We start from the raw sequence: 13,215 nt of genomic DNA, 5'->3' as shown, positions 1-13,215 counted from the left end.
ATGACCAACCTTCTGCTTCGGGCAAGAAACCCAATGAGGCAATTTTTTGTGATTTGGGCTGTATAAATAAAATGCAATTGAACTAAACGTACATTTCCATCAGTTTTTGCTCTTCGTCGCATGTAAATACCTGCAAATAACATAGGCTGTTAAAGAAATCCAGCATTGACAACGACCCCTTCTTGCCCTTGATTTCCTGCAGTCCAGGCCGTTGTTGTGTAACCCACAAAAATAAATAAATAAATAAGACAGAAAAATACATTCAAGTGGAGTTCATGATAGACTGACTTCCTTAGTTAATAACAGATTCCTCATATTTTCTAAAATGTGGTGTCAGTTTCAAGCAGGCATGGTAGCTGAGCGGCAAACCTCCATTAGCCAGCATTTGATCAAAAAAACTTTTCAGCCGATCTGGCAGCAATTACAGGAGAACAGTGACAGCCAGCAGCAACTAACATTTTCCATGTCTCATTAACAACTGAGGAACAGTCGGTCAGTTGAGAGTTTTGGGACGTTTCGGTGCGTTTTGTGGAGGATCTTTGATTACCAGGTGAAGCCCCGAGGGTTCGGTGCATCCTGGAGGTGATTTGTGCACGCTCTGCACCATTAGTCTGGCAGCAGGTGATGTCCTGGAGGAGGAGAAGAAGAAAACATCCAGACCCACATGACAGCCGTCACACTGTAATTGTCATAAGGTTGCTGCCACCAATATTTACATACAGAGAGATCTGCAATCATTTGGTGAATTTAGAGTTTTATAGTTTGTTGGTTTAACCCTTTAATAGCAGCGCTCCAGTTTTTATGTTCTTTGATTTACTGTAATTTTTTAATTGCTAGCACGATCAACATAATTCCAGTAGATTACGAAGGAGAAAAGCGGCGCGAAACCAATGATTGAATGTATTGATCACAGCAACATCAATAAACATTGGAGAATTAGCTAAAAGAGTCTTTGGTGAACTGGAAGGAGAAAGAATCAGGATTTTGGAGGAAGTTCTGTCCATGAAGATCTTCACTTCCTCGTCCAGCTGACATCTGGATCAGAACCATACGGCTGGACATTACCCAGATTGATTGACATTTTTATGTAGCAGCGGTGAAGATTTACTCTAGTGAGACACAGAGCTATCATAATCAGACAGTGGGAGGATCAGGGGCGGGGCTCCTCAGCTCATCTCCAAAAGCCACACCCCCTCAGAGGAGATTTTGGAAACAGGCTTCAGATCAACATGAAAAATTTATTTTTTAAGACATTTAGGTTGTGGGATTTTAGTTAAAAATGTTAAAATCATATTTAAAACACCACTGAGAATGTGTTTTTAAAATAAAAAAAATTGTTATTCAAGTTATTTGGGTTTCTGATTTGTTTATGTGTTCCCTCCTTGAGGAAGTATTCCTGTTTTTTTCTTAAAATAAGGAAAACTTAATGTGTTCAAATAATTAATAAAAAGTTATAAATGAATGTGAGTAAAATGGTGTAAATGCTAGAGAACAGCAGCCTGTAACATGAGGTCTCACCTACACCTACAAGACACAAGACAGAACTGCAGCTCAGAGGAAAACTCTACCTGTCACGACTCTCTGCTGCCTCCATCATTGTTTTTTGTCGATGTCTGAGTCCCCACTGCTTAGTTTTACAAGCCAGGAACAACCTGCACCCCTGAGGCACTTTGAACCATTCCAACAACTCTGGTGTTGTTGACAAAAATGTTTCTGGAAACACTTTTTGTCCCTGACAAAACAAACACACAGCAGGCGTGAGTCAGGCTGCTTCTGCTGGAGAGAACGCATCCATGATCCGCTCTGGATAAGGTCACACCGCTTCCCGCAGAGCCATCATTCACATTTGTTATGACATTTTATTCCTTCCTGTTTGTTATCCAATAACGTTTTGTTATATATTAACATTTAAGCCACATATGTTTCTATTTATTTGTTTCGAATTAGTCGGAGGCAGTCTTCATCTAAAGGTCCAATAAGGTGATGCAATGGAAATGGGCTTGAGTATGACCACACTGCCACCTGCTGGCGACAGACTATCATTGTTTGCACAGAAACAAAAAATTCTAAGCCTACAGTTTATAGATCTTAATTAAAAATAAAATAAACCAATGAAGATTGTGGATCAATTCAATAACAAAATTGTTTTCATTTAGATTCTCCATTTTATTCAGACAACTATTATTTCTTTTCATGAATTGAGACACAAAATAGTTTTTTTTTTACTTTTGTAGCTTGAATCTTTTCTTCGGCATACATATTTTCTATAGCTTGATTTAAATTAAGATTCTGAAGTCAAGTTTTTTTTATATAAGTTCAAAGCATTAAAATTTTTAACAGATTATTTGAGAAAATATTCCAACTTTAGCCCCATAAGAGCAGACTAAACTTTTTTAAGTAGATTTTAAATCAACAAAGGCTTCACATCATTTTGTTTAAAGAAACAGAAATCCTTTACATTAGTTGAATATGTTTCTGTTACTCTATTTTTCAAACTCTAAAGCAGGAGCATTTTTTTATAAAGCTTCATCCACCTTTAGGATTTTTTGAAGGATTGTTAACCTTGACATATAAAATCAGAGGCAGACTGATTTTTCAATAAGATGCAGTTTATGATGGAGCGTCTGATTGGACAAAAACACAAGTTATGATTTGCAAACTTAAAAATTGAGCTAATGTTTTTTTTTTGGTCAAAGTATTTCATTTGTCAATTTAAACTTAAAAAAAAAAGAAAAACAGTTTGCTGAGAAGAAGTTTCTTCCTTCAAAGGTACAGGGAGAGTGACCAGCAAACTATGGCATCACAGCATAGAGAAATGACAGTTTAGCTTCAGTTGCCCATCACTGTATTTTTCTTTCATTTGAATTAAATTTAGAGCTGCCAAACGAAGTGTACAAAATGTATTTACGTGAAACAAAACAATGGACACTATTTTAACATGCAAACTAAATTGTTTAATTCTCTTTCATAAACTACAGGACAAAATTCAGATTTACCCGTTTTAAAAGTTTAACTCCAGATTCATTTTTAGTTTATTCATCTGTCGTCATGGAAGCATAACAAACCTCCACAGGTTTCACTGCTCTTGAAAGATAAACTGCACCCACTGCTACCTAATGGAAAGGTGTGAAAAAACACTTCTTTTACATTTTGACAACTTGTGTTACGACTTTTATGAAACAACAAAGCAGAAACCTTTAAAAGGTAGGTTGGCCAACAAGCCAGCCATTTTATGGACAGCTAGACTGAAGTCTCCTGACATCTATGGTTTAAACTTTGTTTTTCAGTAAATAATAATCCTGGTTTACATGATATTTAAATAAAAAAAGACAAGAAAATCTATACATAGTTCTTTCATTTTATTGACATTTTTCTGTACAAAAACAGGTATGGAAGAATGCATAGAGCGAGCCACATCCAGTCGGCTCGTCACATGGAAAAACACTATGAGCGTCTGGAAAAGGCAGTAATTTGGCTAAAATGAGAAGTTTCCTTTTAAAATAAACACTGTTTTGCAGGTATTACATTTATACTTCTATGGACTCGGACACACAAATTCACAACTCTAACCTCTCGCAGAAACACACAATGACACAACAGAGGGAGGGGTGCAAAAGTAAAGCGAGACGGAAGGAAGACCCGATCACTGACCGACACAATAGCATTAGTGAGACGACGTTCAGACGGTTGGAGTTACCCCAACTGGACTTACAGGACAAACGACACAAGGAAAGCAAATCTGGGCTTTAGCAGGCGCCTGTTTTTTGTGGTTAATTTATTTATTGATATTATTTTGGATAAAAGGATCACCATTTTCCTAATGTCAGTCATGACAGCTACAGTTTATGCAGAGCATTTGTTTTTGCAGTCTGTGAGGGAAACCATATTTGAAGCTAACAAATAGTGAAAGCCTTTTTTCCAATTCAATGACAAAAAATATACTTTTATGGTAAAACATTCACCTATAATGACTTAAAAACAGTAAATGAGGATTTATTTTGTGGAATTCCCAAAGTTGGACACAAGGGGAAGGAATGAGTAAAAATCAATTTTTGTGTCATGAATGTGCGTTTGTGGAGAACATATTCCCAACAATCTTCTCTGAACCGACTAAAACTATACAAGTATTTTCCAGTGTAAACTCAAGAGGATTGTCCTCGCCTGTACAACAAGCCTGGATTCTCCTTGTGAAGGAAAAGCACATGAGGAAATGAGCGTTTTTTTTTTCTTTTCCTAGGAATGAGGTGGTAAGTGCGAAAGAGACAAAACCTTTTCAGAGACAAAGGTAACAACTTTAACCAATCTGCTCTCCTCTGGAGGAAACACTGTAAATGTTGGCCTTACCAAGACCGGGCTTACAAAAAGAAAAAAGAAAAAAAAAAAAAAAAAAAATCACATTATTTAGGTTATATATTATATGTATACATGTCCAAAAAAAAAATCACAATTAGTTAAAACTCGTTAATTATTATATGTATTTTTACTCACAACAGGGGTATTTGTTTCACTTCCTTGCTCTAAGAAAGGTTACACTCTTGAATTATTTCCAATCCAGCAGCCAGAGCCTGAACTGGAGATTTTACATGCTTTTTTTCCCCACTCACACACAGTGGCTGACGTCACTCATAATTAGCCACGGATTCAGTCACACTTCAAACGGATATCAATTAAGGTTTTAGACAAAATATCGCGGTATGTCGTCTAAACTATTAAATTCACATGTGGCTATAGCTCATGGAGCTCATGAAACTTTGAGTTCTTCCATCCACGTGAAGAAGTGTGCAACTTGTTGATTGTGTAGTCTGACACCACAGAGCCCAAGAGCATCATGGTCAATATGCGACATTTTCACACCAAGGCACATCATCAGTTGGTCTCTCCTAAACTCTTACATCCTGCCTCATTTTTTTTTTATCTTGCTTGTTAAAAGCTTTAAGCACCTGTTGATTTAAATGATTTTAGAAAAATCTTTCACATTTGTGTATGAGCTGAGGGATACAGAAGATAGTAAGTGTTCCAATTAGTTTGAACTCATCAAAAGAAAGCAGCCAATTGTTGAAAAGTTTCTAATAAATTGTGTATTCAAATTTTGTCAAATGCAATATTTGTGTCTGGTTACTTCTGCTGAATTAGCTCAGATTATCTGAAAAAAACAAAAACTACTTCCTGTTTGTAGCTAAACCAAAACAAAAAATCAAGAGCCATTTTGACTTTCGACTGTGATCCTTGTGCCATAGTCTTTGGTTATGAAAAGAAACACAAAGATTTTTTTAAATTCAAACACCACCTGTGTGACTGTGGGGTTGTCTCTGTCCTTTAGTGGCCAAGCAGGTTGTTAATTGTGCAAGCTGGTGTACAGACGCCGTTCCTCTTTCTTTTTCTTTCTTGAGCCTGGGGTGGAGTTAGCTTCATCATTGAAGGACCGTGTGGGGGGTTTATCCATTCAGGAGGTAGACCACCAGCTCATAGGTGCACATCATGATGGCGGTGTTGGGAATCTGGCGTACCAGGTGGGTGGTGAGGCCACGGTACAGAGCACGGAACCCCTCCTCTTTGGGGACTGTTTTTAGAGTCTGGAAGAAGGAGCGGTACTTTGTTCCCTCCTCTCGTAGCCTGGTGCGAATAACCTCTGCAAAGACAGACAGAATGGATAATTTGGTTGACACATATTTACACATTTCATATTGTGAGATGTAAAGACTAGGTCACATGCAACCCTGTGAGGGGGTTGACCATAGAGCTGCCAGAAACGATTATTTTATTAGTCGACTAATCACTGATTATTTTTTCTGATTAGTCGACTAATCAGGTCGTGCAAAGTGGATGTAAAGAACACATCTTAACCATCATTAGCTTTAAACCAACTAAAAATAAAGACAATTAAGATGAAATGAAACTTTAAATGACTCGTGCAGCTTCTGTCCTTCATTATTTTCTGGTATCAAAACAAGATTAAATCAAATGAGAAAGACATAAGGAATATACTTCCATCAAACTCATTTTGACAGGTGACCTTTGACCCTACACCATCCATCAAATGTGTTTTGACAGGTGACCTTTGACCCTACACCATCCATCAAGCTAGATTTGATTGATGCCCCGCCCCTCAAGATGACGCAACAATTTAATATCAATTTAATATATAAAGGGTACATAGGGTCAAAGGTCACCTGTCAAAATGAGTTTGATGGAAAGTATATTCCTGATCTCTCTAATGAGGTCGGCATCTGAAACAAGTTACTATTTTTCACTAAAGAGAAAGTTTTGGCCTCACTGACTCAAATAATGAAAAAAGTGCACTTTTTGGTGCTAAACGCTCACAACTTTTTCCTCTTTACTACAATCTGACTCCATATCATATAAAGTAACGACTAATCGACTAATAAATTAGTCGTTGACTATTTTAATAGTGGATTAGTCGACTAATAGTGGCAGCCCTGGTTGACCCGTACGGGTGCAGCGGGTTTTCAGCTTGTCCAGTCCTGAGGAGAGCTGTAGAGAGGAGTGACCGCATCTCAAGGTGAGTGCAAGTGTGTGTGCAGTTAACCTTAAAGCTTGTACTACTACCTTAAGGGAAGTCATAGCAATGGAACGTACAACGCATGTGGTCAGTGTATTGTGAAGTATTTGTAAGACTAACAGAATTTGCACAAACTTATGACATACAGGTGCTGTATGATGCCCTAATGCTACGTTCACAACAGGTTCGGAAACCCCCGTCTATGTATACATGCATCTATGTAAATGCGTGTATACAAGCGTTTCAGGCTTCTGTGTTCTTGCATCACTGCACATGTTTCTAAGTCCATTTATGGATTCTACGTACGAAACGGGCAGCCATTGAACGTGCGTTGAAACTGCAAGGAGAGCTAATTTTCTCATGAACAGCTTTCACAAGTTCATTGCGCAGATATAAACAAGGTTAAAATTTAAAAACCCATACAGCGTGCCTATGTCTCACCTACATCACCCCTACATATTTTTCAGTGTTTGCTACAATTCGGCGGGTGCAGCATGCCCATAGAATAACGTGCATGAACTTTTTTCCTGTACGGGTTAACTAGTCGATCTATTACCGTGCGATTTTGTGTGTGCCCGGTACAGGTTTGTCAATTTTTTGTTCGCAGACAGCCCGTTTTCCCCTACAAGGACATTTGTGACAAAGGCTTACGTTCCTGATGGGCTCTCACCATGAGGATAAGCAATAGATGTGGCACAAGTCTTGGACGTGGCAGCAGCAAGCATCATGCCAATGAAGTCTGAGGCATCTTTAGACGAGTCCTCTTCCTCCTCCATGTTGGGCGCTTTGGCCTCCAGGAGGCGCCGTTTAATGTTTTCATAGATAACAAAGTGGATAACAGTTTCTGAAATGCCAGCATAGGACGCAGACATTCCCCTGTAGAAGCCTCGAAGGCCATCGGCCTTATAGACGCGGCGCACACACTCAAACGCACTCATTCTCCGCTCGCCACGATTCCTGGAGAAGAAAAAAAACACTATTTTTACACTGTGCTTGCTCTGAAGCAACTCATTCCATCCTAGATGTCAAAAATATCAGTGTTTATAAGTCTTGTGTGGCATTTACCTTGCATCCAACTGCAGGCGAGTCTTAATGAGCCAAATAGGATTCGTTGCTGTGATTGCTGTAAAACCTGAGGATAAGAAAACCAACAGGGTTATGCACGCAGGCAACAGGAGATCTTCTAAGATACAAGCAGCCAATGGGAATGATGAACGGTCTGCTAACAACTAGCCATAATGAGAATGTTTTTAATGCACCCGTGTTGACAAACAGTACAGCTCACAACAATGGTAAGAAGCCTTTTTCTATTTAAAACAAAGCTTAAAGCCATCAAACAGGTTAGACGGAACAAGATGGCTTTTTTTTTGTCTATAGACTGTTAATGTGGAAGAACAAAAGAACAAAAAAAGATGCACAGATCTGTGGTGAGTACTCACGCAGACCCAAGTAACTCCTCACATGCAGCTAGAGACCCCTGGTGGTGCAAAGGGTCTAATGCCGTTGCGAGAAGAGAGCTATAGTAGAGTAAAAGCCTAAAACAGACACAGGCTTGTGTGTAGCAGAATGTCAGGCATGCAACCATTTGAACTTGCTATTCTTAGCAGTATTCCGTAGTATTTATACCACCGTGAGGCAAACCTTCAGCATGACAGCAAAACTTCAAAGCATCAATATTACATTTTGATATATTGGTTCGGCAGATAAAAACCAAGATGAGTAAAAAACACTAGAGTTTTGAAGGAGAAAACAGTACAAGTGACAATGGATTTACTTAACCTACTATAAGGTTTTCTCTTTGCTTCCATGTACTATATAGTCAAATCTTTAAAATCATTTAAATTATAAATAACAACTACTTCTTATGACTTGTGCTTGGTAATTGACTTTCTCTGAAGCAGTGTGAATACATTTCCTGTAAGTTGAATGTTCAGACAGCTGTTCCATGTGCAAATTACATTCCCTGCTCGGATAAACGGCTTCTTCCAGGCAGCAGAACTGATCAGTTAAAGACCCACTCCAATGAAAAATCGTCCTTTTTGTGTTTTTAAACATGTTCTTGTAGCACTTTTTTGATAATAGAAGACCAATATAAAATGATTTATGATCAAAACTCTTAATTCAAATCGCATTGGATCAGAAAATCGGTGCTTGGAAAAGACTAATGATGCAACTACTGAAATGGGTGTATCAAAGTCTCTCTTCTCCACTCTGCGCGCACCAGTCTGCTCCATCCACTTATACACAACTAGATCCATGTCAGGTTCCTAGTCCGAGCTACTGCTGGCTGGACTGATCCACTATTGCTGTGCTAATGTTAGCTTGAGGTTATGAGCTTGCGAGTGAGCGTGCAGAGTTCCCTAGCGATGGGGAGGGGCCAGGGTTGCTCCAGGCCAACAGTCCCGCCCACAAACCAGAATTATATATCGAATGAGCTACTGTCGCTGAGCATAAAATATGCTTTAAAAAAAACGACAATGGCTAATTGATTTTGGCTAAAAACTTCATAATTGCAAGGAATGATTTTACAAAAAAAATGGTTGGAGTGGGACTTTAAAGAAATTAAAAGGGCTAAAATCCAAGCTAAAACATTTAACACACCAGACTGGAATAAATTGCTAATATATCAGACTGAAACTGACTAGAACTAAACAGATTTACTGGTAAAAAACAAAGTATAAAATCAGTTTGTAAACTTTTATTACAGCCTAATAAAAGACCATTGGTTTTGCTTGCAGTCTGTAAAATTGTTTGGCGGCATATTGTAGACTTGTTTCCATTGAGCGGCCCGGTCCAGTATTTTGAGTGTTTCCATTGTAAAACGAACCCATTTAACAGTACCAAACCGTACCTCTTGGGGGCCTCCATGCGTTGTAGGCCCAACAAGTGAAATGGGAAGGTTGGGGGGGGGCCCTGTAGCCATCCGATGATTGTCAGAAAGTAATGACGACATTAGAAAGCAACAATATAGTGCTCATTTAAGCTAACGTTTCCAACGCCTTAAGGTGGTGTTTTTTTTTAGCCGCCCACAATCTTCTTTCAAACCTAACTAAATTCCTGCTATACAAATGATGTACAAAAAGTAAAGCAAGAAAAAGACGAGCTGCTGGAGGACCTCCATTGTTGTTGATTTTCTAGTCGTCGCACTACAACGACACGCTAGCGTTTACACCACGCATGCACCGTGAAAACAAACCCCTCAGTGGGAGCATGGCTCAACAGTGTGGAAACACTCGCCAGAATTAACTGGACCATACCGGACTGTTCCTTACTGGACCGGACCTCTCAATGGAAACAAGAGTTTAACTTTGTTAAATGCTAACTTTGACAGCTGCTTTTTCAAAAATTGACAAGTTTTGTGAAAATTTAACCAATAATTTTCTAGTTTTATACATTTGTACCCCTGTAGAGGTTTAATTTGCATATTTACCGTATTTTTCGGACTATAAGTCGCACCGGAGTATAAGTCGCAGGGGCCAAAAAATGAATAATGAAGAAGAAAAAACCATACATAAGTCGCACTGGAGTATAAGTCGCATTTTTTTCAAGTAATTTATTTTACAAACTGGTTGAAAAAAACGATATTACATCATCCTGGAAGGTAAGTTATAACATTCATAAGTGAATAGAAAACAGGCTGAATATGTGTCAACACATATTCACATATTAGCATCATGAAAAAAACGAAAAGGTGTAGCATTTATATAACATAACAGTTTTATTTAACTATAGACTCAAGAACTCATCAACTTTGTATCTTTACTGTAATTAATTGCACGCAATCTCACTCCATATCACTAAATCCGTTAAATTCTTCGTCCTCTGTGTCACGTCTGAATAACTAAAGTAAATAAAGTAATTGCATAGATCACCATAAGAGGGCACTCTAGACTTACGGTCCATATCTCATCTCATTAAAAATTCGTATATAAGTCGCACTGGAGTATAAGTCGCAGGGACATTCAATCTATGAAAAAAACCGCGACTTATAGTCCGGAAAATACGGTATATACTCTAAACTAGAGACTACAATTGACTAAAAGCGAATATTCAGCAGTCACTTCAGCTCTGACACTATAGGACAAGTGGATGTTTTTATAAATAAATCTTCTCGTCATAGAAAATGTTGATAAATATGACAAGTCGTTGTCTTTTGATGTGCTGAAGTCCTAACAAAAACAACACAACAAAAGAGTTCTCCTGTCCTTAAAGAGGGATCAATGACAGTAACAGTAGAACTCCCACGTTTCTAAAGCTATTAACTCCACAGCATGCAACAGCTCGAACCAGTGGAGGCCCATATGCTCAGATAAGAAGCTCGTTGGGTTATACACCCTAACAAACACTGATACTGGTCAGAACCAAGTTACCTGCCATTCCAGCGGACGCCATGTGGACCTGTGTGGAGTCTGGTTCCAAAATGCCATTTAGTTTCTCTTTGGCCGTGGAGTAAGCCGCAAAGTAGATCGCTCTGTTGAAAACAAAAGACCAACAGCTTCAGCAAATGATACAGCAAGACACCAGATAGTTGTAGTATTCTTGAGTTTCTGTGTAGTCAGTCCCAGATCTACTATCCGTATTAGTGTAGCTCATCATTAAAGTCCCACTCCAATCATATTTTGATGCAAATTTCAAAGTGTTCCCAGTGGTCTTCTAATAATAATAATAATTAATTGAGTTTTTCTGAGCTTTGCTGATGCACACAGCGCTTATAATGTGTTTAATTATGATTAAACACATAATCATAATTAAACACATGATTATGATTGATGTCATTTAGAGCCAAAATCCAAAAACTTGTGTTGTTTCTAGATGGGCCGCCATTCTTCCCGTGACTCTCTCAGTCTGACTGCTGTTAATTTTTCCGGAAGAAAAGAAACAGTCTGCCACCTACTGGTCGTTCCGGTTACGCATTTTGTATCAATTCGGTGTCTCGGAGAATAATATATTTTTAATATATATATTAGCTTTCAAAAGTAAACGTCATATTCTCAGATAATCCTTTTTATTTTCTTTGAAAGTATTTTTAAGCCCTGCAACACCCACTGAAGGAAATACGTTTAGAAGGGAAGGCTGATAAGAAAGTTCTAATGACCGAGCATTCCACTAGTATTTAAACGCAGCACTTACGCACAAATTTGTGAGACGTGAAAACAGTCTTACGGTAGATCTGTGCATAACTTTGGCTTCGTGTGTGCGTAACATGGGATTTGTGGATGTTTTTTAAAGATTTGTGTGTGTACGTAGTTTCAAGCTGTTGTAATCTTAATGTGTGCGTATGTAAATTGCATTTTTTTTATTTTATAAATTTTTTACTTATACACATAACGTATTATGTGAGTAACAAATCAAGAATTAGGCATGCACAAATCTAAAGTTACACACAAATCAAGAGCTACCCACGCACAAATCCAAATTTATGCACAAATCCTAATTTACGCACGCACAAAGCAAGAATACGCATGCACAAATCCTAATTTAAGCACAAATCAAGAATTATGCACGCACAAATCCAACTGAGTCTAATTTCTCTCCATAGTTTCTGCAGAGCGGTAGGGGTTCATCAGAAATGCCGCTCTGGGTTGTGGAGCAAAGTAAGCCTGCTCCCATCTCCCCTTTGCTTACATTCTCTCCCACTAGCTTACAGCCCCTCACACCCCCTAACCCAGGGGTCTGCAACTTGTGGCTCTTTTATCCCTCAACTGAGGCTCCTTGAAAAAAAGGCACACAATTTGAAAAAACGATAGTATGGTAGTTTATAGGTTAATTTATTTAAGTAAATTATGTTTTGTCATTAATGTTTAGATTTTTAACATATCAGATAACAGCAACATAATGGTAAAACGTTTCAACTACAGTCCATTAATGCATGCATGCATCCCATAATTATAGAAAATGCCATCTTTGACTCTGCAGTTTTTTTCCATTTTTAATTCAAGTAAATCTGCTGAACCAGGAGGATCTTATTTGACACTAGGTGTATTTTATTTTGAAAGGAACTTGGATGTGCTGCTGGCAAAAGTAAGTGAAGTAAAATATGTTATTTGAAGAAAAATATAACCCTGTTGTAATTAAATTGCTCTAAATATTTAAAAGCTGCAATCAATAGTTTTTAATGGTCACAAAAATAAATGTTAAGTTTAGTTTTCCAAACATGTAGTTGGATTTTGTGGCTCTCGTGGGTTTTGTTTTTTAAAAAAACTGTCCCAAATGGCTCTTTTAGCGTTAAAGGTCACATACCGCTGCTCTAACCTAACATTAGTACAACAAAAAAAGGCAAACAATATTGGAGCTATTCAGCAATACAGTTTTGAGCCAGAGATCAGCTCAGACGAGGAAAATTAAGACATACATGGATCTAGTTGTCTTTAAGTCAGTAGTGTCAAACTCGATCACACAAGCAGCCAAAATCCAAAACACACTTTAGGTCGCGGACTGAACAAGATAAACATTTACTGAACACTCTAAAACTACATTTTTAAGACTATAAAACCATAACTTTTAACATAATTATAAAGCATTATCTGTGATAATGCTAGTGTGAATGCTGTAAGCTGAATTTGGCTGCTGAAGATGCTAGTGCTGATAGCTGAAGGTGCTGAAATTGATGTCTGAAAACGCTGAAGCTGATAGCCAGCTAAAATATTAGCTAAACTCCAAAACAGCCTAAAAAATCTTAGTAAATGCCAAAATAT

General features: G+C 38.0%; 1 protein-coding gene across 1 annotated transcript in view; it reads right to left on the bottom strand.

Moving 5' to 3' along the window:
* Positions 1–3,344: 3,344 nt before the first annotated feature.
* The window catches only part of LOC112155623 (solute carrier family 25 member 36-A), a 19,178-nt gene continuing 9,307 nt past the window's right edge, over positions 3,345–13,215 (bottom strand). Inside the window, exons 4-7 of the mRNA XM_024287348.2 lie at positions 10,891–10,991; positions 7,586–7,652; positions 7,191–7,477; positions 3,345–5,629 (exon numbers count right to left, since the gene is read on the bottom strand). Coding sequence (XP_024143116.1) covers positions 5,436–5,629; positions 7,191–7,477; positions 7,586–7,652; positions 10,891–10,991 — 649 coding nt within the window. The 3' untranslated portion in view covers positions 3,345–5,435. The remainder of the gene's footprint in view (positions 5,630–7,190; positions 7,478–7,585; positions 7,653–10,890; positions 10,992–13,215) is intronic.

This window comes from Oryzias melastigma, linkage group LG13 (assembly GCF_002922805.2).
Source record: "Oryzias melastigma strain HK-1 linkage group LG13, ASM292280v2, whole genome shotgun sequence".
In the NCBI taxonomy this organism is placed as follows: Eukaryota; Metazoa; Chordata; class Actinopteri; order Beloniformes; family Adrianichthyidae; genus Oryzias; species Oryzias melastigma.
Note: the sequence above shows the minus strand (reverse complement) of the source record. Positions and strands in the feature narration are given on the sequence as shown.